Source organism: Xyrauchen texanus, chromosome 24 (assembly GCF_025860055.1).
Source record: "Xyrauchen texanus isolate HMW12.3.18 chromosome 24, RBS_HiC_50CHRs, whole genome shotgun sequence".
NCBI classification, from domain to species: Eukaryota; Metazoa; Chordata; class Actinopteri; order Cypriniformes; family Catostomidae; genus Xyrauchen; species Xyrauchen texanus.
In genome coordinates, this window is record NC_068299.1 from 27,936,639 (window position 1) to 27,964,021 (window position 27,383).

General features: G+C 38.1%; 1 protein-coding gene across 1 annotated transcript; it reads right to left on the minus strand.

Moving 5' to 3' along the window:
* Positions 1-564: 564 nt before the first annotated feature.
* Positions 565-27,383, minus strand: LOC127618031 (rab11 family-interacting protein 5-like). Its single transcript, XM_052090246.1, has 5 exons — positions 26,728-27,383; positions 15,139-15,650; positions 12,097-12,817; positions 4,013-4,142; positions 565-3,402 (listed from the first exon to the last, which is right to left on the minus strand). The coding sequence occupies exons 1-5, from the start codon at positions 27,102-27,104 to the stop codon at positions 3,148-3,150; spliced, it is 1,995 nt and encodes a 664-aa protein (XP_051946206.1). The 5' UTR covers positions 27,105-27,383; the 3' UTR covers positions 565-3,147.

Sequence of the window (27,383 nt, forward strand, 5' to 3'; positions counted from 1 at the left end):
CTTGGGAGTGGCAACAGGTGATCGCACTCTCTCCATCTCTCTCTCTAACACACACTGTTGGTTTTGGCTGGATTGAGTTGCAGGTGGTGTTCCTTCATCTAGGACAAGATATCCACACATATATATATATACACACACACACACTGTATAAATGCCACCATGCTCTCTAGATATCAGCATCAGCAATTAAAAAACTAATATTGGTTGATCGGAAGTTTCTAAAACTTCACAGTGTATTTTATTGGAAACAAACAAGTAGTGTAATTTTGTTATGTTTTTTTTACATTTCTTTGGAAGCTGACAAACTTTTGACATTATTCTTGATTTGTCTGAGCTAATTCTCATCTACTGCAACTGATCTATAAAAGATCAGCAACTGAATCCAGCCAGTCAGTAACAGACATCAAAAATATATTCAGTATTTCAAATGTTTGTTGATATTGTGGTTTATTTCTGCTCCATTTCCTATAAACACTTGAGAACTTTGCAGAAAGCCATCCTCACATTATTAAAAAAAGGACATTCAGAGATGCATCCAAAAGTGAAAAGTTTATTTAATCTCGGAGACTTTTTTTTTTTTTTTTGCAGAGATGCAAAAAGCACACCAAAGGCCAATTGAACATCTCGCAGATGAGGCATTACATAAAATAATACATCACAACCTCCAGTGGACACTTAGGTAACTACACCCTGAACATCCTCAGGGAAGCACTGAAAATATTTTGAACCTAAAACAAAAGGTTTCTCTGTGCATATGGTGTTCAGTGTTTGTATGCTACTTGATATGCAAGTCATTTTTTTTTTTTTTTTTTTTTTTTTTTTGTTGTGACAGGAATCCAGTGATCTCTACAACCAAGAAGGAATAATTGAGCCCACTCTGCAAGAATAATAATTCTGGCATCCAACTGCATACCAATGCATTAACTTACAATTTTCAAGTAAAACCTTTGCAATGTTTTAAAAAAATAACTAGGTTTTAAATTACCCTAAAAGAAAATATATATATATATTCAGACCTCTAAAAAATTAAATGTCCGTAGTAAACACATTTTTATTAGCAAATTCCAGAGTTTGTACTACATTATATGTAGATATGATTATCAACTTCACCATTAAAATCATACAAATCATCTTCTACAATCATTCTCATTGACACATTCCATGATAACATTCAGCAAAGGGCACTTGAACATACCTCCTTAATAGGCTGCAGGCTGTGTATGAATATTTACATGAACTGCTGTTAAATACAGTAGCAAACTAACCATATATTTCATATCATATTTCAACTGTTTAAACCTATAAAAGTATGAATTTCTTAAATTCTGTAAAAGCCTGGCCTTCACATCTATTGCTTTCTGTCTCACTACTGACCATTAGAAGGGAAACCTAGGCTTAATAACATATATAATCATAATGAACACAATCAACATACCAAAAGGTTGCATTTAAAGGAAATTGCCAAATAACAAAAAAAAGATTGTACAGAACTTCAGAGCAAAATGATAGGGTGACAAAAAAGACCTGACCACAAAGAAAACTATAATAACATAAAAAAATTAAACAAAACAATAAATAGGTATTTGCATGAGTAAAATGTAACATACTCTTGAGGGATTGCAAACTTTTAATTTAAGCTTTAATAAATGAACATTCATTAAACCACCTTTCACTCAACAGACAAAACAGAGTTTTGAATGGGAGGCAGAGAACACAAGTCCTTAAATGCTTATAATCATAGAAATATATTTTTGAAAAGTGTTACTGTATGCTTCTTAGCAGGGACTATCATAAATTCAGCAGCACTCGAACACTATAATTATCCTGTGTTTAGAGGATTATTAGTCTGCGCAGTGTGTGCGTGCATCTGACTATGTGCACTTCCTTAGATGTTGAGAAAGAACAATTGTAAATGCCTGTGAGAGGTATAAAAGTGCTGTGACAAATGCCTCTATCACATATCTACATATAGTGCTACATTGTACACAGACAGTGGCAACACTGATAGTGGCAACATCAGAAGAACACCAGAATAATATTATAGGAACATTGACAAGCCAGAGCTGTTGCTGTATTGAGAATACTGTAATGTTAGAGCAGACTTCTGGCGTTTGCCATTTCACTGTTATTCTCTGCTCAGCTTTTAAAGACTTTGAAAGATCCATCTATTTATTTCTATACTAACTTAACAGCTTTGGGAAAGAGTACACTTTAGATGCTCCATCGCATTTATTTATATTGTAATATGATGTGCAATCTAAATAAAAAAAAAGGACTTCAGCAACTGCAGAACTGAGAAAATACTGTCTGATAAGGCAGCATTTGGCATTTTGTCAGAGTGGCATATATGCAATGAATACAATATATATTCCATTCATTACTCCTGAAAGCACTGGTGGCGATGTGTGTGCATTGGCTCAAGCAAGGGAAGGGAGAGGAAGGACACTGATATACAAGCTAGAAATAGAAGGTTGGTTAGTGTGAGCCTCTGTTCCTAAACTCTCAAGTAAAGAGCGGAAAACATGTAGGGAGGCACAAGCAGATTTGAAACTGGCTGATTCTGCTCTCTTTTCTTGCTCTTTTAAAAGGGATACTTCACTCTAAAATTAAAAAGCTGTGATCATCAATTTTAATTTTGGGGTGAACTATCCCTTAAATACTCCCTCTCTTGCTCACATTAAGAAACCTCAAACTCTAACTTTGTGACTCTAATTCGCTCCATTCAAGCAACTGAGGATTATGCCAAAATATAATAGAAAAAACTTAAATTAAATCAATGGTTTTTTTTTGTGCATTATAATCTTTTCTCTAGCTCTTGAAGTTTGACATGTCAAGGACTTGCCTTCCATTTGATCGACATGTGAATTTGGTATGTAGCTGGACAGTCACGTGTCTCATAAGTCAGCTTTCAAATTTAGAAGCAAAGTACCAATTTCAACGATAAATGCATACCTGCAGAGACCCCATAGAGGCTCAGGTAAAGTTGGACACAGTTATGCATTCCACCATCTCCTCCATGCCTGTCAACTAACAGCAGTTGTAACTTTATATGGTTGCAGTGCAGGGTTGTGAAGTCTGCCCAGGGCTTGATAGAGGTTAATGGAGGGGTAGTGGAGGATTTGCTGAGCATTTCATCATCAGGTTTTATCATTTCATCTTGGGACGAACCTGCAGCAGTGTGGGTGTCTGCTCCATGATGCGCACAAGCAGTGTGTCAATATAATCCTCCAGATCTCGGATTAGAACCTTCATCTTCCTTAGCTCAATCTCACGCTTCTCCAGCATTGCTCCTCGCCTTTCAAACTCCTCCCCCTCTTTTTTGAGCTCAGTATCTCTCTGGATCAGCAAATTAACCAGCTCACTGTGGTTCAGGTGGTAGTATGATCCTCCTCCTTCCACAAGCTAACATAGAGAAAAAGAAGTGAGAAACTGAGTTATGAGTTATGAGAGTTTCAGCCGATATGCAGAGAAATTGTTGCCGATTGCATAAAAAGATGGCTTTAAGACCAAGTAAAGACCTCTGCCAACTGGTAGCTTCATCAGTGAATTGAATATACACGCAAGCGGTAAACTGTAATCTACCAAGGCCAGCACTCACTGCTTTTCATCCTGGACTATTATTGTTTTTGTTTTTACACATATCAGTGAACAAGTGCAGTGAACAAAATAAAATTAGATTCCTTCAGGAAACTGCAGTCCAACATTTAAAATACATCCAAGCAGACATATGACAGAATAAGCTATATCAGCATAACGGTAAATTTCAATAGCTACAACAGTAGGTTACAATAAATTGGACACAAGACGAGAATGTATTTACATAACATGGATAAATTGTCAAATAATTAAAATTCATGGGCCAAAAACATATGATTTATAACGTGTCTCCCAACTTTTTAGATTGTTCCTATGCACCTGCTTTTTAAGGTAGGTATGTTATGGTAAATATTACTTTTACTCAAATAGCAAAATTGTTGTCTTTAAAAAGTACTATTTTATAGTCATGCATTACCTTCTTGTCAGCCTCTTGATCTGAAAGGTGGCTTCGTCCTGAGTGGATGGTGGATTTAAGCTTCTCCAGAACTGAACGACCCTCTGACCTTTTCTCATCAAGGGGTGTCAATGGCTTCACTGGATGTGGACTAAAAGACATGTTAAAACATTGAGATTACTGAAAAGAATGATGACAGTTTAATATGATTCAATTTATTCACAACAGCACACCATATAGGATGTTTTAAAGAAAAGCCCATGGATATGAGACAAGGACATCCCCAAGGAAAAAATAAAGTTACCTTCAGTAGTAAGCCAATAAACCCCTTTAGATCAGCAGTGGAAAAGGACAATAGTGCAAACAAATGTACAGAAAATGCACAGGCCCCAAAAATCATAGGGAACACAAATTTACTTCCCATGGACTGAACCACGCACACTACCAGTTCACAGGTGTTAATTGAAGTGAGGCTCCTTCATCTCTGCTGTAGGATTCACAAGAGAGTGTGAGCCTGCATGTGACTGTCCACAGAGAAATCAGGAGACATACTGCCACCACAAACAAATTAACACAAGAAAGAAGATGAGGATAAAGGGGAAGAAGCACCCTGCAACCTGAGAAAGTAAACCACATTGATCACAGCATATAATAAGACGTCCCAAAAGACACATTGCCCAACCCCATAAAGGGCCTTCCACATGACTTGCGTTAGCACTTTCACGCACTGCTCAATTCTAGCGTCAAGTGCCCCTTTGATCAGCAAATGAAAAGGGCTGCAGAAAACATCTTGTTTTGATTTTAGCACTGGCACTGTTAATGTAATGATACATCATCAGATTTGTCCAGTAATCATTGGCTACCACTTCGAAAGGTGAGCGGCCATGGGTCAAAGTTGAAATTGTTTGAATCTGAGCAGGGGCAATGCTGACACTCCACTCTAAAGAGCTCAGTTTATCCGGAAATGCTGACACGAGTCATGTGGAAGCCCCTTTACACATCAGAACTTGCACCATATATTTGCTAAAAGAGGAAATCTGTAATAACTGAAACTGCCAAGATTGTAGCAATAGTACATGCTTGAAGAACATTATTTTATGTTGCTGCAATCCAAATTTTTGCAAACACCAAACTAATTCCTGGGGGTTCACCAACATTTGAGGTTTCTGTAGTTGACCAGGGTCTTGAGGATTTCAATCTCTGCCTCCCATGGCACTCACTTCCAAACCATTGGAGACCTCACCTGTTTTGATGATTGGTGGTCTGTGTTTTTTCCAGAAGAAAAGGATTATGCCATGTAGCATTCAGAGGCTGCATAGGAAGAAGAGGACCAGCGAGTGTTGGCCATGGCGATGACTCCACTGATTTAGGGGGAATTACAGGGGACGGAAACAGCTGGCGGAGCATATTAGTGTCTATGGCTACATGCGGTGTTGAGGAGGCTATGGGTGACATGTCAAGCAAAGAGGAGGGGAAGTTAAGGCTACGATCATGCTGTGAATCCAGTGTTGGCTGGTTAGAGGTTGCAGCAACTGAAGGGGATGGCTCCGATAAAGAGGGCCAGTTAACAGGAAATAAAGCAGGTCCCACAGAATATGGAACAGCTGGTGTTATACGCATTTCAGTATTTTCATTTAGACTTGCTGGTTTAGGATGTTGCTCTGTGACTTTATGAGTCTCTACAGACTCGGGGTACAAGACAGGACTCTGAAGAAGGTGTGTTTCAGTAGGCTGGGGAACAAAAATGTTCTCAAGCTGAAAATCTGTTCTGACCAAGTCTTGAGTGATGCTAGAGGTTTGTTCAGAGGTACAATCGGATTTGCAAACATTTGGTTCAGTCAACTGGGGCAAATGCAATTTGAACTCAGATACAGGCCAGACAGATTCAACAAAAAGTGAATTATTTAGATTGGCTGGACAGGATTTACAGTTCTCTACCAGACATGTTTCTGTTTTTAATGGTGCAAGCTGAGCCTCAAGTTGTGCCATTATATCCTTTGAGGTATTAAGATCATGCTTCTCAGGGATGTACTCTGAAAGGTTGTATTTTAGCATTGCTTCATTTGATAACATAAGGTCTGGCATGACAAAGTCAGATTTTGATGAATTATCATGTAAAGGGTCTGATTTTTTGTGTAATGGTCAAACATGCAATTATTTGGTTGATTCATGTTAAGGCAGATTTTCTTGAGAAGGTTTAAAATTGTCTTCTATGACCTCATTTGGCTTACAATCAATTTCTCGTATGGCCTTTGCAAATGTGTCATCTTTTTGCATGGTAACATGTACAGAGACATGTTTAGGCACAGGCCAAAATATTGAAGTATCTTCCCCAGAATGGTCAGGTTTGGATTTCACTTCCTGAGTGAGCACTAAGATATTGAATCCTGCTGAGATAGGCAAGTAAGGTACTGGTTGGAATTTGCACTCCTGTACAGGCTGTGGAGAAGCACACTTCCAGGTGAGAGTGCAGAGTTTGTAATTGATGCATCCTCATCTGTCCCTGTCCTAACTCCAACAGTGGGATGAAGATGTCCAGCAGAGAGTGTCTGTCCATCAGAATGTAGTATTTCTTGCCCTCCAATGATGCTGCAGATTAGCTTGCACATTAAGTCATTCTTTGGATCCTCCCGATTCTTTACTGGGATAGCCAAAGCTGTTGACACTGGGGAAAATCTGTGCTTACGGAATGCAGGATTTTGAAGGCTCAGAGGCTTCAACTAGAGAAGTTTCTCTTATTCCCCATCTTCAATGAGTGAGGCATTTGATACCAAGTATCCTTCATTGAATTGTATCATATTACATCGCTCTCAGGAAAATGACAGGGCTCTATGTAGTCCAGCTCTCTGCCTAAGGAATCAGATATCATAGTGGATGGTTCCAAGGTATCATCTGAGTCTTTACAACATAACATAGGATCTTCGTGGATTTTCAAAGATTCAATATGTTTGGCAACTCTAGTGCTTCAGGCAGTTGTGATGTTTCAAGACTCACAGACACCTCCTCTGACAGTTCACTAGAGACTATAGGTGGAGGTTCAGTACAAACAATGTCTGCCTCAGAGTCTGGTTGTGTGACAGATAATTTGGGAATTTGTGGGCTTAGGTTCATTGTAGGACACTCTTGGGGGTGACTGGCATCAGCATGGATTTCTTGTGAGATCTGTTTGACAGTGCAGAATAAGGGCATGCAAGTGTATTCAAGTCAGAAATCTCTGAACTGTAATTTTCAGGCAAGGAGATTTTGAAAAAGTTGAGACCAAATTCAGGGCAGCCATATGCTGGTGAGGTCAGGATTATTATCATTAGAGCAAATACGATTAACTTTACTTCCTGAAACATTAGGGCCAGATTCCGTTGACGTCTCTACAGTCAGAGTAATCACTGAAGCGGTTACATCATTTATATCTGACACCATTAAGACATTCAAATCACCTACGGAAAGGATGGGGTGTAACTGAATACTTGGTTTACTCCTCTGAAAACTTCAGTTTGTCCTTAGAAAAATTTTCAAAGTCATCCTTGTCCATCAGTCCCTCGAAGTAAGAAATTAAAGTATCCATTGAGCCATCCATCTGGGATACCCCTAAAGATCCTTTAAAGTTTCCAATCCTTAGCAAATCTGGGGTGGTACTACCTCCAGACCAGGATGAAGATGACTGAGAATGGTCTGAGCTGGAGAGAAAAGGCAAAGCAGGAGTTAAAAGGAGCAACAGAATGAAGCTCCTGGAAGAAAGGATTCTGCTGTACAAGTGAGAGAAAGGGACTGGAGTCAGCAATGGGAGGGGGTGAAGTGAAGATATCAGTGTGTTTGTCAGCTATGCTCTGTGAAGGGATATTGGAGGTCAAGGGTACAATGGGACAGATTGTACTGGTACTGAAGTCTGAGGAGAGACCAGTGGGCTGTAACAGCAAGGTATATGCAGTGCACACCATTAGTGACCGTTGCATCCATTAAACCATTAATAACCATGAGAAACATCAATGCAGAGAGCAACAACCAGAGACCTTCACCATTTAAAATGCAAAACCCTGCATGAGTGTCTAATCACACAGTGATATATACAAGCAAAAGTTGTGAACTTTTCTATGCCATATTTCTATTTTTAAAAAATTAGATTTTTATTTTTTATTTTTTAGAAGTGTTTTGTTCCAACACTTTTTGACCAATTCATTTCAATGATATTTGACTTCCATAACTTTTCCTGTCATTCAGATTACTAGATAATACAAAAAAAAAAAAAGTAATATAATTTTGTAGAGGTCCCACTTACAAAGAGAAATTTCTTGCCAAGGAAATATATTGGAGCAGAAAAATTAAAAAATGTAGGCTTTATTCATATTCTATATTCATTTAAGAAATTTCCATGACTTTTTAAGATTTAAATTATTTATTTTCCAGGCTTGGAAATCCCATCTTTAAATTCCCTGATATTTCCAGGTTTCCCATGGCTGTGAGAAACCTATTTTAATGGAAAACCTGTTTTAATAAGACACCTTGAAATAGGGGCCACTAAATAGAAGTGTATGTGTTGCAAAGAGTCTTGTTCAAAATAGCATCATTTTACTCACAACACATTTCCATATAATTTAGTTTTGAGAGTAAATTTTTTTGTCCACATGTAATACCTGGGTGATATTCTATGCTAAAATGTGCAGTGTACAACCATAGCTCACAAGCACTGGTTCAGTTTTCCACAATGCACAATAGCAGTAATACAGATGATAATATGTCATGTGATGACGATTGTGTACTACGATTTAAACAAATATTGTTGCATTCTGTATCATATGCTGTAATAAAATAGCATGCAGATTTAACTTGTGATGTGGTAGGCAAACTGAAGAACAATAGTGTTTACAACACAGTATCTGAAGACAGTGGCTCTACAGTGAGGGAGACACATTCAACTGCTAAACTAAAAAGGCCATAATAATCACCCAACCATATCAGATTGGGAGGTTAGAGGCAGAAAAATGAAAGAATGCAAAGACAGACTATGCCAATATAGTTTTGTAAATAAACTTTTTTTTTTTGGCCCCAAGCAAGTACAACATAAGAGAGCATGTGATTGTCTGGGGTTTTTGACATGTTCCAGTAAGTGAACTTCAATGAGATTTCTGCGAATCATTTAACTGGATGTCACCAAGCTAATAAAAACATGCCAGAAGGCAGTCACTTAGGCAAAGATTAACAGTAGTTGTGAGCGAAATTGCATTGTAAATGATGATTTTCAAAAGAAATTTGTTTTTATGCTAGGTCAAGGCTTAATCTGTATCCATCAAATAGGTCATTAGTTTGTTAAGGGACATTTCATGGGTGAACGATAACTTGATCAGTAGGGCTGGGTATTGCCAACCACCTCATAACATGAAACAAACAGTAAAAATCCCTAATGAAAATAACTGATCAACTTCAGATCTGTTTTTGTGTTAATAAAAATTGTCAAAGCCAAAAGGCAGAAATATCACAAACAATTGTTACAACAGATTGCATATAACTGCATCTGGATCTGATTATATGACCTGCTGAGGCAAGCACTTTGTGTTCGTCAGCCTGGAACTTTTACATTTCAAGCGCTGTCAGTCACCGTTTCAATTATTAGCTATTTGCTGCAAAATCCCCACTATTTAACTGCCTGCCCAGTCATCGTATAGAGACGTTGCACTTCCAGGGTGGACAAAAACACATTGATTGAAAGCTTAATGTTCAATAAAGTATCAGATAATTTTTCCAATGCAAATAGTGTTACAATAGATTCCCAGAGAAGCACGGCATCCGGGTGGGACCCAAAATGAACCTCTTGTCCAATCAACAAATCTTTTGACGCATTGATGTAAATTTTACAGGCATCTGCCATAGACTCCTACTGAAGTACGGCTTTAATAGCTCTATTTTCCTTGCATCTACTGACTTGTATGAACATATTTATTTGAAAAATGCAGATTATGTTTCTCGAACAAACACTGTGATGATAGCAATGTGTGATATTTTACACTTTTAAATGCTAAAATAATATTGAAAGCACACCTTTCAAAGTCCACTCTTTTTACCGCAAGCCCATACGGATTGGTCAGTTCAAGCCCATACGGATTGGTCAGCTTTGTGATACTCTAGCACAGTCAACCCCAGGTGTATACGCCAACCACGGCCAAAGTCACGGACTGTCTACATGTCTAGAAAAACTTTGCAGGTGAACAGTCCATGTATAATATGATGACGAAATTCGCATTAGGCACACAGTTTGCAAAACATACTGGCATGCAGATTCTTTGGCCTTTAAAGCAATCGCCACATGTCACGATTCAATATATCAAGGTATCACAATACCATAACTGGGTCGTGATTGAAACCATAGAAAATGTGCAAGAAAACCCAGTGTGTCCATGAATCCGCGAGAGAAAAGGTGAATCATGCAGGTTCAGTTTCAATCGCTCATGCATCTTAGAGTGTGAACTGTCAAGAGTTTGACCCAGTTTAGATGCCCTGCTTCTACATGATTGAAATGCTGGACATAATATGAATACACAATCAAAATATTAAAAACATTGATACAGGGATCTAAATTACCAATACAAAATCATGAGGAAAAAAAGTGTTGCGATATTTTGATATATGATGGGTTTGGCACTACAAGTGGGAGAAAAACTTTGAATCGATTCTAAATTTAAGAATCAATTCAGAATCATTGGAGAATCATGATGCATCTGAGAATAAGAGTTCAGTTTATACCGCGGCAGCGCAGTGTTTTCTGTGCGAACCAGAGACAGAGTGAGATGCTAGAAACAAATGGTCAGCCGCACATACTTAAGCCAAGGGCACACTACAGAACTGATCCCAAACTGGATGTTTTAATCGCATGAACATTTGTCTCCTAATGAAACTACGATCCCGAAATTCATTCACAAAGCCATGCACATAGCAATGGGAGAGTTTATTTGTGATAACATGTTTTCTGTGCGAACCAGAGACAGAGTGAGATGCTAGAAACAAATGGTCAGCCGCACATACTTAAGCCAAGGGCACACTACAGAACTGATCCCAAACTGGATGTTTTAATCGCATGAACATTTGTCTCCTAATGAAACTACGATCCCGAAATTCATTCACAAAGCCATGCACATAGCAATGGGAGAGTTTATTTGTGATAACATGTCTACAAACAACATGAAAGACTGGCTCGCACCAGAAAATTGGAGGACAAGATGCATCAAGATGAACTGAGATTCCTTCTGTAATCAAAATCAAATCGAATCATGAGGCCAGTGAAGATTTACACCGCTAATCGGCATATCCTTTTTGATCAGTATATGCACTTTGAGGTCTGTGTGTGTAAATACGTGTATATATGTTTGTCTGTTATATGCATGTGTGAGCACATTTTTGTTGAGGCAGCACAACAGGCATTTTGCTACCTAAAAAATTCTAACCAAGGCTCTGAAACAATTAAGAGTGCCCAGCACCACAAAAAAAAGAACATATTTACCAAACAATGAACAGCATGCACACATTCAAACAGAAAAAAGAATGTAGTGATACTGCTTTACGTCAGTTTCAGAATCACACTGAATGACTCCTCCCAACACACTGAATTAAATTTACATTTACATTTATGCATTTGGCAGACGCTTTTATCCAAAGCGACTTACACTTATTACAGACAATCCCCCCCGGAGCAACCTGGAGTTAAGTGCCTTGCTCAAGGGCTCAACAGTGGCATCTTGGTGGTGCTGGGGCTTGAACCTCCAACCTTCTGGTCAGTAACCCTGAGCCTCAACCACTGAGCCACCACTGCCCCAAATACTCACACATATTCAGATCCACCTGTCTGCCATATCCAAAAATAGCACTTGCCGATCAAAGTGGGGGAAAAAAATGCAAAGCTTTTTTATTTTTGTGGGACAGTGTGTGAAAAAAGAGAAGAAACAACCCATGAGTTCAGGTTAACAGGTAATGCCTCCCTCTACAACACAGGTGCTGAAACTAGATCTATGGTTGAATCACACTTATTCATTTATGGAATGACAAAAACACATAACACATATATTCTATAAAGCATTTTATGACATTAATATAGTCAAATTAATGGGTACGTTTTTATTTACCTGGCTTTACTCTGCAAGTCCTTGGAGCTGAACCATCCTTTGTGTGGTTGAGCATGTTCTGTTTCATCTTTGCTTGTGATTGTTCTTTTCCCAGCTGTCTCGCCTCTCCCATGAGAGAACAAACCCCGCCACTTTTTGCTCTGAATCTCTGTATCTCCAACAGGTATCACCATTTCGATCACTGACTCATCCGTAATTCTCCCAGCATACTCTAATGCTGCAACAATGGCGGCTTTCTCCTCCTCTCCAGGTTTATCGAAAGACCAACGTCGTCCGATGTCACTCTGTTTTTCTTCCCCACTGTGATCGAGGTTCTGCAGGGAAAGGGACAGAGAGGAGCCTTTCTGGAGCAACCCAAGAGCTGGGAGCTGCGGCTCAGGCCTAGGCTTGGAGTCTGACTTGGATGGCCAGGTCTCTGCACTAATTTGGGATTTTGGTTCTGTTGATTTTGTTTTCTGGGGCTGCAGCTTGGTTGCCTGTGCTTGACCTGACTGAGTTACTAGTTTAGTTGACTCAGGATGAGGTTGCTGTAGTATGAGTGATGGCGGGTGGTGAGTAAGAGGGGACGTTTCCACTGGATTGTCATTGATACACACCGAAGGAAGCAGAATTGGGGTGTTGTTCTCTGAAGAATGAGGCACTGGTAGTTTGAAGTCAAACATATCATTGCCATACACATGTCTGACAGGAGAAACCTGTGGTGAGGGAGCCACTGTGTGTTCTGAAAAGGAATTTGTTTTATAATTTTTTTTAAACCATGATGAAATAAAGTAATACAAAATCATTATTTTAGTCTTTTATATGTGTGTGCAAGACAGGGTCAGAAAATAATCAGGGTTGGGGCAAAAATGCCATGGAGAGGGAGAAAAATACCCCAGATAGAGTATTTTAAGGAATAGTTCTCCCAAAAATAAAAATTCTCTCATCATTTACCTCATGCCATCCCAGATGTGTTTGACTATCTTCTGCAGAACACAAATGAAGATTTTTAGAAAAACATCTCAGCTCTATTGCAGAGTTGGAGTCTTGATCTTGTGGTCTCTTGAGACCTCTTGAGACCATATAAACATGGTCTTGGTCTGGATATGGTTGTTACTCATTGTCTTGGTCCCGGCTTATGGTCTAAATTATGATCGCAGTGTATATTACCGGTGCACTAAATGCAATAACTATTTCAACCACTAGTAGGCATATGGTATCTTCACCATTACTGTGAATATGCTAGTACTTCTGCATCTGTGTTATCACTCATCACATGAATGTAAGAGCAGGAACTATGATGTAACAACACAAAAGCAATCATTAGTGATTTATGGATATAACGGCCATGTAGAGGCTATGGGTGTGTCTCAATTAGCTCCCTAGTCCAGTAATCAGGGCACTGATCAGAGAGTTGGCCCTTTTTAGGGCTGTCTCAATCGCAAAATCATTCCAGCACACTGAAATGTTCGCCCCCTTAAAAAATCCCACAATGCACCATAAAAACCAGGGAACTACATTGCTTACTATGTTCGCTTAACGGAAGATGTCTTCTGAAGTCTCTCAAGTGGTTAGAAGATGAGCACAAGTGTTAAACTATGAAGTCCAAGCCTTATTTTCTCTTTAAAAGAGATGTTGTTTGTAATGTCTTTCATTCATAATTACCATGAAAGTGAAACAATCTTTGAAATATTTGAGTTGTTAAAACAAGTTTTAAAATACACTCATATTTAAATTTCTTTATTAATGCCATTTATCTGTTATAATAACACTGAACATTTGAATATCTTCGACAAAAATTAACGATAGTGTCATTTATACAGCAGTGGTGCTGATTAATAACAGCTGTGCTTCAATGCGTGAGCTGGTTAATGGCTCCTACACACTACACGACTTTCAAAGACGTCGGATCGTGGTAAACACATGCCTTTGTGATTTTTGAGATTTTTTTTTTATAATTTTTTTCATCCCCTTTTCTCCCAATTTGGAATGCCCAATTCCCACTACTTAGTAGGTCCTCGTGGTGGCGCGGTTACTCACCTCAATTAGGGTGGAGGTGGACAAGTCTCTTTTGCCCCTGCTTCTGAGACCTGTGCATGACACTGCAGAGACTCCGCATGTGGAGTCCACGCACCCCACAGAGAGCAAGAACCACTAATCACGACCATGTGGAGGTTACCCCGTGTGATTCTAACCTTCCTAGCAACCGGGCCAATTTGGTTGCACAGGAGTCCTGGCAGGAGTCACTCAGCACACCCTGGATTCGATCTTGCGACTCAAGGGGTGGTAGTCAGCGTCAATACTCACAGAGCTACCCAGATGCTTCAAAACTTTGGTCACCAATCACTTCCATTGAATGGACCAACAGGGCTGAGATATTCTTCTAAAAATATTTTTTGTGTGTGTTCAGTAGAAGAAAGTCATACACATTTGGGATGGCATGAGGGTGAGTAAATGATAAAATAATTTTAATTTTTCATCTCTTTAAAATGTGGGGGCAAAATCTGCCCCTGAAGTGAATTCCTTCTTTACAATTTACTGTATATCTTTAAATATATCACGGCTAGTTGTCACACTTTACTATGAATATTTCTAATAGTACATTTATTTTGGAAAGTCCATTTCTGCACATCTATAAACCTTGAAGTCTGGTTAGATTGAGCTCTTTTTTTTTTAATTATTGAAAATTTACTTTGGAGAGTAGAATTTACAAAAATGATTGTTATTTAGAAGGATTTTAACATACCAATAAACAAACCTCTTTTAAAGAAAACGAACATTAGCTTTAAATTGGACTCTTATAATTACTGAGATATATCCCTTGTGAAAACCCGTTCTCCACTATTGCATAATGCTCTATACTAGACCTTTCATGTTTTGGGGTTTAATATGTATTTGAAGAATTTGACATAAATGGATGACATGCTGTGCACTTTTATTTGACTATATATACAGTATATATAAAAAATTCCTTAATAACATTTTAAACATTCCCCAGAAAATCAATTCCAGAGAGCCAAATATTGCCCATTGATAAAGTTATTTTCAAGAGCATTTGTATACCTGGACTGTTGTCTGCTGTCAGGTTGCTGCTATTACTTGGAGAGTTGGACAGATCTGAGACCACGACACTGATACCTGCTGTTGGGCTTAGGCTACCACCCCGTGATGATGACTCGCTGCTCTCAGAGCCCAGCGACGTGCTAGAGCGAGTGTCTGAAGACTTTCGCAACCTCCCACGCAGGAAAAAACTTCTCATTTTACTCCTCCGGACCTCCCCACCTTCATCATCCTCATAGTCCTCTTCGCCACCCCCATCACTAGGCAAACGCCCCTGAGTGCGGACCAGTGATTCGCATCCCCCAGCAACGATGGCGGAAGAGGAATCTTTTTCGACAGACCGCTTCTTAGCAAGCATGCGTTGTCTGAGCTTGTCAAAAGCAGAGCGAGGTTTATCCTTCATGGAAAGGTCATACAAGCTGGCCGTCAGGTTGTGGCGAGTGAACTGCACGGTCACTTGAAGCTCCCCCCGTTCCTTCTCTTTTTTGCCAGTTTTAGATTGCAGTCGGTTCCACCTATGCACAGTAATGAGCAAAGAAGAACAAGATTAATATCTGTAGTGACATGGATGTGCAAATGACAGTAAGCAGAACTGCATCTCCATGCAGTAATCAAAACTCAACTTTTTAAATGAGAACAATCCAATAAAGGAATACAATCAAGGTGATCTATCTATCTATCTATCTAGATTTGGAATTGTGGTTGCACCACTATATTTCTGTCATTCGGTCTGCTGAAGGCCAAATCATAGATTTATTGATGTGATGCTTCTTGGGTTCTAAGTACTTCAAGCATCCTCTCCTACATATACACTTTCACGTATACATGTCTGTCATTCTCTTTCTCTAACAAACATAAATGCAGCATATTTGAAAAAATTTATTATTTTGCAAATTGAGGGTTTCCAGATATACACACACACACACTCTCTCTCTAATGCTCACAAAGGCAGAGCCAAACAAGATGTCAGCTTTCTTTCATCAGGATTATTGTTTTGCTAGACACTCCACAGGAGACAGACACTAATAATGCAATATCCATATTGTTAGGAACAGGACTGTTTAAACAACCCCATAAGAACACTTTTATATATATATATATATATATATATATATATATATATATATATAGAGGGACTATTGAGAGCATCCTGAGCAGCTGCATCACTGCCTGGTTTGGGACTTGCACCGTTTCGGACCGCAAAGCCCTGCAGAGGATAGTGAGGACAGCTGAGAAGATCATTGGGGTCTCTCTTCCCTCCATCAAAGACATTTACAAAAAACACTGTATCCACAAAGCAACCAGCATTGTGGACGACCCCACACACCCCTCACACAAACTCTTTACCCTCCTCCCGTCTGGCAAGAGGTACCGAAGCATTCGGGCCCTCACGGCCAGACTGTGTAACAGCTTCTTCCCCAAGCCATCAGACTTCTCAATACTCAGAGACTGGTTTGACACACGTGTCCTGAGTTGCACTTTAATAACTGTCACTTTATAACTGTCTGCTACCTCAATAACTGCTATGTGCATAGAACACTATCTCATAGTATGTTATGTTTACATTTTAGAAACTGTCATCTTTTTGCACTACTGAGTACTGGTCGGCGCTGCACTGTCTATTGTCCTGTTCATTGTCAGTAATTTGTTGTACTGTCCTGTACTTTTTGCACATGTTTGCGCGTGCACTTTATATAGGTATATATAGGTAGTTTATATAGGTATTTTATTCCGTTGTGTAGTCTCATGTGGTCCTATGTTGGTCCTTTGTTGTTTTTATGTAGCACCATGGTCCTGGAGGAACGTTGTCTCGTTTTGCTGTGTACTGTACTAACTGTATATGGTTGAAACGACAATAAAAACCACTTGACTTGATATATATATATATATATATATATATATATATATATAGATGGGCATGCAAGAGAACCCATGCAACCACACACACCAAAACGCTTCCCATTGGTCATGCACATTTATTTATAAACTTTGCAGCATAATTTCTATGCATTGTTATGTTGCTTAGGTAGACATTTGAAATGACACTGCAATGTAGTTTTATTTTGCAATTAGTTAAATTCAGTTCTGTCCTAGTCAAATTTTATAAAGCACAATTTACCTGTTAACTGTCTGCCCTTTCCAGCAGATGGAAAAAATTATTCACATTATTATTTTTATTACATTTATACAACAGTTTGACATATGCACAAATCACATGGGCATATGGGAGGAACCAAGGGAACCATGCATTCCGATTGCATCTAGGAATCAAATATTAACACATACACAAGCAGAAACATATCTTGTAATCACAAAGGCAAATTATGTTATGAAAAATCACTCCACCCTCATCACAATATCTAACAGGAAGTCAAACGATTTTCCTCCATTTCACACATCTCCAGCCCTCCCTGATACTCCTCCTTCAAACTCAGACCCAATTTAGCACTTCACTTTATCCAACAATGAAAGCCTTGGTCAATTATGTCATACAATATATGTAAACATAAACATGTCTCACCATTAAAAGTCTTTAAAATCCTTTTATTTTATAATCAGTCTACAAAAATCCATCATACAATGGTTAAATTGTTCAGCAACCTATAAACTTTATGATACCCACACTAAAAATGTGCAAGAAACAAATATATATTACTAATGGCACACCAAACAATAAAGTATTCAACTTCAGCATATCACTCATTCAAATTTATTTGTGCTACAGACATGAATGATTCCTCCAATCGGGTGGCTTGTTAAAGAGAGGTAGGTTAAGCGATCAGCCTTGTGAATTTTACTTACCGGACAACGTAAAACAAGTTAACTAGCAGAAAAAAAGGAAAAAATGTCCCACAGGCTTACAATGGAGGAACCAAAGTCATTTCAAGGGACTAAGGGAGTAGATTGAAGGTGAGCATATTTGGGCCAGGAAGCACCAATCACATTTTATTCAGAAAATGTAAAATCCTAATTACACATCATGTCTTGTTCCAAAATACAAGTTCAAAATTTGAGAGCAAAAAAGTATATTTAATTAATTGGAAGACAGTAATCTGTGTTTGTAATACATTCAAACAGAGATGGGAACACAGAAGCGGTTCTTATTCGGAGCTGGTTCTAACAAGTCAAACTAACCGAATGACTTCACACTCAGTTATCGGGTTTTGAATGTTGTACAATGGTGGCCCACTGTTCAATCTGACATTGTTTCCTGTAGTGCTATACAGTGACAGTGCAGCCTCTCTTTTGAATACAATGCAAAATAAGACTTAAGAGTCTATTTTATAATCTGAGACTTAAATCAGGCAGTGCAGTAACTGACTGGTGGCTCATATGACAAATAGGCCTAAAATTACAAATTTTGTTGTAATTAGTAGATTATTATTATTATTATTATTTTTTAAATCAATGAATGATAGGGTTGCCACAGTGTACGTTATCAGTTTTACTCGGTACAAGGAACAACACCAATGTGAAATTTTATACCGGTGGAAACTTCCAATATCAATACAATAGCCTATAATGAATAGAATAGCCTTAAATAAAGAATAGTTGCATAATGAAAAGTTTGTGACCCATGATAAATTAACCTAAATAAACTGAAAGACAGATGTTCTTTACCAATGTATCAAATTACACTGACAGAAAACGTTTAATTGCAGGTAGAGAATATAACGTGCATGGTGGGTAACCAAGACATCTCAGGTTCAGAAAGACACAAGAAATGCTGTTAGACACAGACAAGTGCCATCATATTTTTAAGAACAGATGACAGAAAAGCCATCTATGCGCATGTCTAACATGCTGTTTTTCGGAGCCGTGCAGTCTCGTGGAACCCATGTATGTAAAAGTTTCTCACTCTCTCTTAGTTTCAGTCTTCTGAAATATTTTTTGCAAGAATAGTATCGCCTATAAGAATAGTGTAAATGACCTCAGACATCTCAGCTCAGGAGGTGCTTTGAGTTCAGTTCGCTTTATTTCTACAGAGAAGTTCGTTGTGAGCGCAGTTCTGCAGGGTCACTTTATACATTGCATATACCTCTATGATTAAAACATAAAATAATACAAAAACATGTTCACCTCGAACTGTGATTTATATTTCAGTAATTATTATCATCAATCTAATTATGTTTACATTTAGAATTGTTTTTAGATCTTAATATGTATTAGTAATTTGATATTAGTAATTTTCCACCGTTGACATAGACGGATAGTTGCCTGATGGTAAATGGAAAGGTATATTATGTTTTGTTTCTTACCACTTTGTTATTTTAATTACTTTTTCATTTAGTTTGAAGTGCAATTTGAATTTAGAAATGTCTTTGGTTTAAGTTTTTCGTTTTTTAAATACATTTCAATGCAAAATAACTTAAGAATGAATATTCATCGATCGGGAACATATTTCTTGCATATCATACCAAAGAGATGTTGTCCTTCACAACTGTTGAAAAGCCATCTTTCAAAAGGTTGAACAACACACATTTTAATTGCAAATTAAATTTTAATAATTAATATTATAATTAAAACAATACAGCTTTATTTGAAATTTCAGTTAAAATTAATAAAACAATGTTTATCGGATTGAACATGAACACCGTATTGGTGTGAAAATTATGATACCGTGGCAAGTCTAATGAATGAAATACAGTATGTTAGCATTTTTTGTTTGTTTAGAAAATGTATAGTTACAGTGTGATCAATTATTAGATTGCATTATGCCTCTAAAATGTATTTAAATAATCATAACATAAAGTCTGTTTAAACACCTTTTTGAAAGAAATATATTAAATTGATTTCTGATCTGCTCTGATGAAATCTGAAATGATCTCATCATTTGGCAACAGACTGCAGAGGGCAATACTGCATTTCCTATTTCCAAATATTTCTTCCTCAAAACTAAGAATCGTAAATGGAACCGTTAAGGAATCGGAATTGTTAAATACCTTACAATGCCCATGCCTACATAAAAAGGTATGCCTTTGTCAAACAATAGGTAGAAAAGAAAAATGAAAGCTATGAATCTAGTAACTAACTAACTGAATTTTTACCTTTTGAATATTTTTTTACTCTTGATCGAGGAGCTGTGTGCAAGAAGATCAAAAAAATAAATATTTTTAAATTTAAAAAAGACCTTTATGGGGCAACACAGTTAAACAGCACAACATCAGCTTTGTGCCTTTGATGAACTTATGCTTCAAAAGTAATTAGCCAGCAAATCTTCAACCACAGATCTTTTCTCTCTGTGGTTTTGTTTTCCTAATAGCATCTTTTATGGTAATAACACAAACCAATGAGCACAAAACACCCACTGGTTCCAGTATCTAGATAATCACGGAGTCTGTCCTACATTCATTTCACCTCCATATCTGATATAAGCAGCAGAGTTTTGGTTAGACGTAGGCCTTTTTTTTTGGTGAGGCCATACTCAGCAGCATCCAGTGGAACTGGCATTTTCACAGTCTGGACCTTTACAAATGGAATAAAATGGAGGGAAACACCGCTTTTGGTTCTTAGATCAGTGTCAAGAACAGAAATATCCCAACTTATTCACAAATGTTTCTTGAAATGCAGAGTTAAGAGCGATCACTTTGATATGTCATACTTTGGTAATTTACCATCCCACACACCCACTCTCAGTATTAGATGAATCATCATCATCTTCTTACTTACTCACCCCAACTACACAAACAAGGGGAGACATCAACACGTAATCTGGAAATCACCAGGTACCAAGAAATGAGCAACATATTCAGACAATATTAAACCCTTAAAGCACCAACAACTTAAATTAATAAATTGGTAATAGATGTTTGCTGCCCAACCCAAGAACCAGACAAACTGTCAGGTTTCGGTCTGAGTCAGCTTTTCCATACAGTATATAACTGGTTTGTGTCAGTCGTGGGCTTTCAAGTCAGGTTTGGTCTTAAAATTTGACCTGTCAGATTGGGACACAGGGTTTTGTTAACAAGCAACAAGCTGAGGACATCCAAAATATTTGGATTGTGTCTGAGTGATACACACATGGCACATTCTTGTCTCATTAAAAGTTTGACAAGAGGGATATACTAAAGACTCCAAAAATAAGTTAGATGAGATCATTCGCACACAGTTTTAATAATAAATAAATTTTATTTATATATATAATACATTTTTCCCCAGATTTACTCACCCTCCTGGCATCCCAGACTGTGGTGGACAGAGTACAGATTTTTTTTTTTACTTAAGTAAACGTACTGCTACTGAAGAAATAATTCACTTAAGTACAAGTAGAAGAACTGAGAAATATTGTGACTCAAGTAAGAGTAAATAAGGAGCTCGTAGTTTGCTAAAAAAAAATACTGAAGTAATTAGGTTACAAGTTACTTTATGAAAATTATATTATATATAGTATATCTGCATCCATTTTTATAACACAAAGATATTTTTGTCCTTCAAAGAAATTGGAAGCATTCAATTGAAAAAAAATACTGCCAAAATCATTCATTAATAGCGTTTTTTTATTCCATTGATTCTTTATCTGTGATGGCAGAGTCACCTATTTCTTACAAAAGCATTTTAAAGTGCTAATTTGGTACTCAAGAAAATTTTCTTATTTTAGAACAATTGAAAATGTTGTGCTAAATCACAATACAGTAGGAGTTTTCCCCATTTGCTGATGTATTGGGTTCTTACAAGTTGCTTTACACTTGCAAGTCAAATTTGGGTTTTAAAAACAGGCAAAAAGAAACATATTTGTCCTGAAATTCTATTTTCTCCTAAAGTTTATTCTTTAAGAGAGATGAAGGCTATTCCATGCATTACTGTTTTGAAATAATCATCGGCATCGGGTGATACATTTTCCCGTTTGGACAATTTTTTCTTGAGGGCACCGAAAATCGTCTGCTTGCGTGTGAAGCATCTGAGACATGTAAACGACCAGACAAGGTACATTTTGTTGTTACGTGCCATCATGTTACTACAATAATAGACCGGTGTGCAACACAGTGTCATTTAAACGGTCTGCCTATCAGAGCCGCATTTGAGCTCATGTTAAAGTGCTCATCTGTTTCATTCTCCCTCTCTCTCCTCAAAAGTTCCATGTACATTTTAACTGACTTGTCTAATGATATAAGGCAAATATCAATAAAACTAATATAATTTAACGTCTGCAGATATGCACATATCTTGTTTAAACATATGTAATAAACCAACCTCACACAACTTCAGCAGATAAAGCATCCTTTGGAAACGCTCATTTACCTCTAAGCACGTATTTTATCAGCTTCTCCTCAACAGTTCCCTCTAATAAAAAAAGGCAAATATCAATAAAACTTATATTATATACCATCTCCAAATATCTTGTTAAAAAGATGTCCTTCACGAACCTCATGAAAATCCAGCGTTTTCTTCCTGTCAAACGCTCATCTAATATCTTCCTCTGAAGCACGTATATTATAAGCCAGAATCAAAAACTTCAGGATCAAAAGTTCCTCTGATTTACAAATCATGACGTCACTCCATAACAATCCAAGCAGGCGATCCAGGCTGTTTAACTGTCAGGAAATCGAGGCTTGCACCTGGATCTGCACGAACGTATGAGCGCAACTTCAAGGCTGTGTATGAAACCAGGAAAATGCTGCCTCCAGAGGCTGTATTCGGAGGTACGATGACAATCAGGTGCTTTTCAAACTGTTCGGAGACCAGTTTCCTTAAGAGTTCCATTCATTCAAAACAGCTGTCAGTTAAGTCAATAACTGATTAGGCAGCAAAGTAGCAAGTCAGTCGCCTACGTTTTCGGATGCAGCCCAAGGTAAAATGTCAATTTAGACATTTTTGATTATAATTGAATAATTAATTAAATTTTTTATGTTGTGTTTGTATGTTTTATCATTGGAATCAATCAAATTGTTAATAACAACAAGAAAAAAAAACATCGGTCGACCACTATTTAGTTTTGGGATTTCTCATAACTTCTTTATATAGGCCTATCATCCATCCCTTGTGCCCTTGATTTTCTGTGAAAAGTCAGGATCGCAATATATGTAATTGTAACTATATCAGATATTATTAATAAAACATGGGAACTCATTGCTTGGGCATTTTTTGCCCCCATATTTTGAATTTCGGGATATTTTTGATAATTTCGGTAGCCCCGAGTCCACGTTAATTTCCGACACATAAAAGCAAGTAAACAAGATATCCCCACATATATGTCAAACTACATTGTGTGTAGCTTACCTAACAAACAAGTTACATTTGATCAGTGTTTAAATGTGTTCAGATGGTTCCAGGGCCGTATCAAGACAGTGTGGTGCCCCTGGGCACTATACTTCAAAAGGCCCCCCCCCCCAAAAAGTTCGATCACGCGTGCGCACACACACACACACACTCCAGCATTGCAATCTTGATCAGACTGTTCATTATGCGAAATAGAGCGATATGTATCGCTATTTAGTTTTATTTATTTTTATACCGTGTATTCTCCGTGTAAATTCGTGCACCGAGACGTGACGCCCGTACCGTTTCGGTTCAATACGAATAACTTACATGTACCATCCCACCCCTAATATTTATCTTCATTAATGTCCTCTTCCTCACCCGAGTCTTCCTCGCTCCTGTCTCCCCAAGGACAAGGAGAATATCCTCATTCGCCTGGCGGTCATCGCCAACGCCCTGACTAACATTAGCAGCTGCTGCATCTCCCCGCTAGCAGCGCCAGCGGTGTCAGACTTAGTGCTGCTGGTGTCTGCAATTCCGTGTTCTCCCAAAAACTAGTGATTTAACAAAAAATTTGTCGATCCCTGGAACATTTTTTATTGTAGCTAAACGTCTAGCATCCTTCTCTTTCTTTAATCTTCTTTTTGCGAAACCACTCAATTGCCGTCTGACCATTTTGGATTTTGATTCATTTTCTGTAGTAGCCGTTAAAAAAATGACACATTTGCGAGTAATTGTTGTGGACCAACTCAACTGTGACAGATTGGGGAGGGGGGGGAGTGATAGTGGTCATGTAATCTTCATTTATTTATAATTTATTATTATTATTATTGTTAAATTAGTGTTCATAAACAAGTTATGTATGGTCTTTCAAGAATTTCAAGTTAATAATATAACAATTTACGAAAAATATTTTTAAAGCTTGTGTCATGTGGTGCCCCCTAGTGGTTGTGAATGGTTGGTGCCCCTGGGCACTGGCCCAAGTGCCCTTATGGATAATCTGGCTCTGGATGGTTCCCTCGAACCTGAATGAACGGCTCCATTCCAGAATAAAATATGCAGAAAATCACTGTATTACAGTTCTTGAATAGTGACAGGGCAGAAAGTCTTGGAGAAGCTAGAGAAGAGGGGGTAACACTGCTGTGCTCAGGTTGCTGTGCCCTGCGTGCTTCCATCATGCCGCACTCAGTGCGTTTTAGTTTATAAACAGATTTAGCACTTATAACTTTCTTCTTCCCAAAACATCTGAAATATTATGTATTTTTTTGTATTCTGTAAATAACTGTAGTGAAATGTAATACTTCATTTTAAATGAAACTAATAAAAAATGTAAATTATTTATATAACTATTATTTACTTATACTTAAAGTAGAAAATGTTTAAGTACTGTAACAAGAATAATTATAATTAGTTACTTTCCACCTCTGATCCCAGATATGTATGACATTCTTCTGCAGAACACAAATGAAGATTTTAGAAATATATTTCAGCTCTGTAGGTCCATACAATGCAAGTGAATGGGTGTAAAAAATGTAAAGCTCCAATATCCACATAATAGGAGTATAAAGGTAATCCATATAACTCCATTGGTTAAATCCATGTCTTCAGAAAGGTTATTAGAGGTGTGGGTGAGAATTAGATCAATATATAAGTTCTTTTTTTTCTTCATAAATTCTCCTCCCTTACCAGTAGGGGGCGATATGCACAAAGAATGTGAATCACCCAAAACAGAGGGAGAAAGTGAAAGTGAAGGAAAAAGGACTTAATTTTTATCTTTTTCTCACCCACCCCCATCATATCACTTCAGAAGACATGGACACACACAGAGCAACACACTCTTGGCAATTTCTCACTAAAGGGCCTCTTTAATAGAAAAATGCTTAAGTGATATCTTTTTACAGGCCTTTAACAGGAAGTGGGGTGCATATTAATAATAAACCTCTCACTGATGTAGCAAAGATGTAGTGTTTGATCTTACACAGATGCAATAAAGTAATATTCCAGATTCAATACAAGTCAAGCTCAATTGACAGCATGTGTGGCATAATGTTGATTACCACAAAAATATAAATGTCAACCAGACCCTCCTTTAACAAAAAGCTAAACTCTGGGTTACAAAGAGGCACTTACAAGTGAATATGGACACTCCTTAAACGTTAAAATACTCACAGTTTTCAAAAATATAAGACGTCAACAATGGGTGCCAACATAATTATGGTAGGCCTATGCTAAAATTGCTTACTAACCTTTTCTGTGTAAAATCATATTCAGTTTTACAACTTCACTGACTTTACGACATAATACCACAAATCCTAAACTGACGTTTAAACTTAACACCTCAAATAATGTATACATTTTAAAAGAGGAAATAATGTAAGTGCTTTTATAAAAATATACGGTTTGTATAATATCTGCCTTTAAACCCTCAAAAAAAATTGGCCCTACTAATTTCCATTGTAAGTGCCTCACTTTATCCTTAGAGCTTTCGATAGAACTTGTGTTAACCTCAGTCACCATTCGCTCTCATTACATTGTTTTTCATACAATGAAAGTGAATGGCGACTGATGCTAACATTATGCCTAACATCTCCTTTTGTTTTACACAGAAAAAGAAAAGTCATATGGGTTTGCAACTATATGAGGGGAAGTAAAAAAAATAAAATAAAAAAAAACATTTTTAAGGGATAGTTCAACGCCCCAAAACAATCATAATTCTGTTATCAATTAGCAGAGCATGTAGAACTCATGCAGATACCACTGATATGGTTAAACATTGTACTGACTCACTGACTTGCTTGCTTATCTGCTTTAGTACTTCTCAAAAACTACAAGAAAGAATGCATGGCATTAGGACGGTAAGTTATGGCATTAGATATCCATTTCACAGATTTGGACACTTTGGGAGGGGACTCTGAAAGCGCCTTTTGATTGCGTTTTATATAGAGCTTGTCAGGAGGGTCTGTGAAGGGCATGATAGTTAAGAAGCAGTGATGCACCAGGTAAAGACTCCGCCATAAATATTACATCATTAGAAAGCTGACATAGCAAATTTGTGCCGTTCATAAGGGTGCACAAAAAGCAATGGGACATTCCACAACTTTCTCACCTGAATCAGACATACAGACTGTCTGCACGGCACACAACGAAAATTTCTTAAGACAACCTCAGACAACATCCAGTCCCCCATTAGGAGGGCGTGTCTGCAGAGGAACATATTGCAGCACTCTGAGCAAGACATACCCGACATTGCTAATGGCACATTATTCGTTTATGTATACATATTTTTCGCTGACTAACTTCTTAAGTAAGAAGAAACTACCCCTTCAGAGTCAGACTGATGCTTGCTAAGCCCAGTGAATAGTGAATAAGCAATAGTTGAACAAAAGACAAACATACTCGCTTTTCATGCTTTTACAATCCTGAAATGCGTAATCCAGCGGTATAACAGCCTGGCCCAGGAACAAATCTAGTCCTATGAGGGCTCGGTGCATAACGGTGAGGGTCAGGTCGACACTACCGGGTGGGTACGCATCTCGCCCTCCCTCCTCCAGTATCCCCGGCAGCAGCTCGAATGAGCATTCTTCGCCCCATTCCGGCTCCGTAGTCTTCTCCATCACGCAAGTGGAGTATTTCTCTTTGCCCAACTGGATAATGGTGTAAACGTCGCTAGTGCCGTGTTTGCCCTTCGCGCGCAGCCCTCGCGCCCTTAGCACAGTTACCTGCACGTGCGTTGGCATCCATCGCTGCTCCTCGTCACACTTCACCAAGGACATGGCCACGGGTTCACTGCACACGGGCACATAAACAGTGGGGGAGCCGGTAACGGGAGGAGGCGGTAATAATCCGTTTGTTCTCCTGGTGGTGCAAAGCTTAGTTACCACCAGCCTGTCCTCGTGGTTCACAGCAAAACATTTTATGATTGAGAGCGCGCGTGAGTATCAAGCTGACGCCGAGCCGCCCACAATTAAGTGTATGTTTTGTGTTCACGCGGTGCGGTCCCTTCGTTTGTCCAGGTCGGGCGGACAGGTATCCCTCTACGGCGTTGTAGCAAC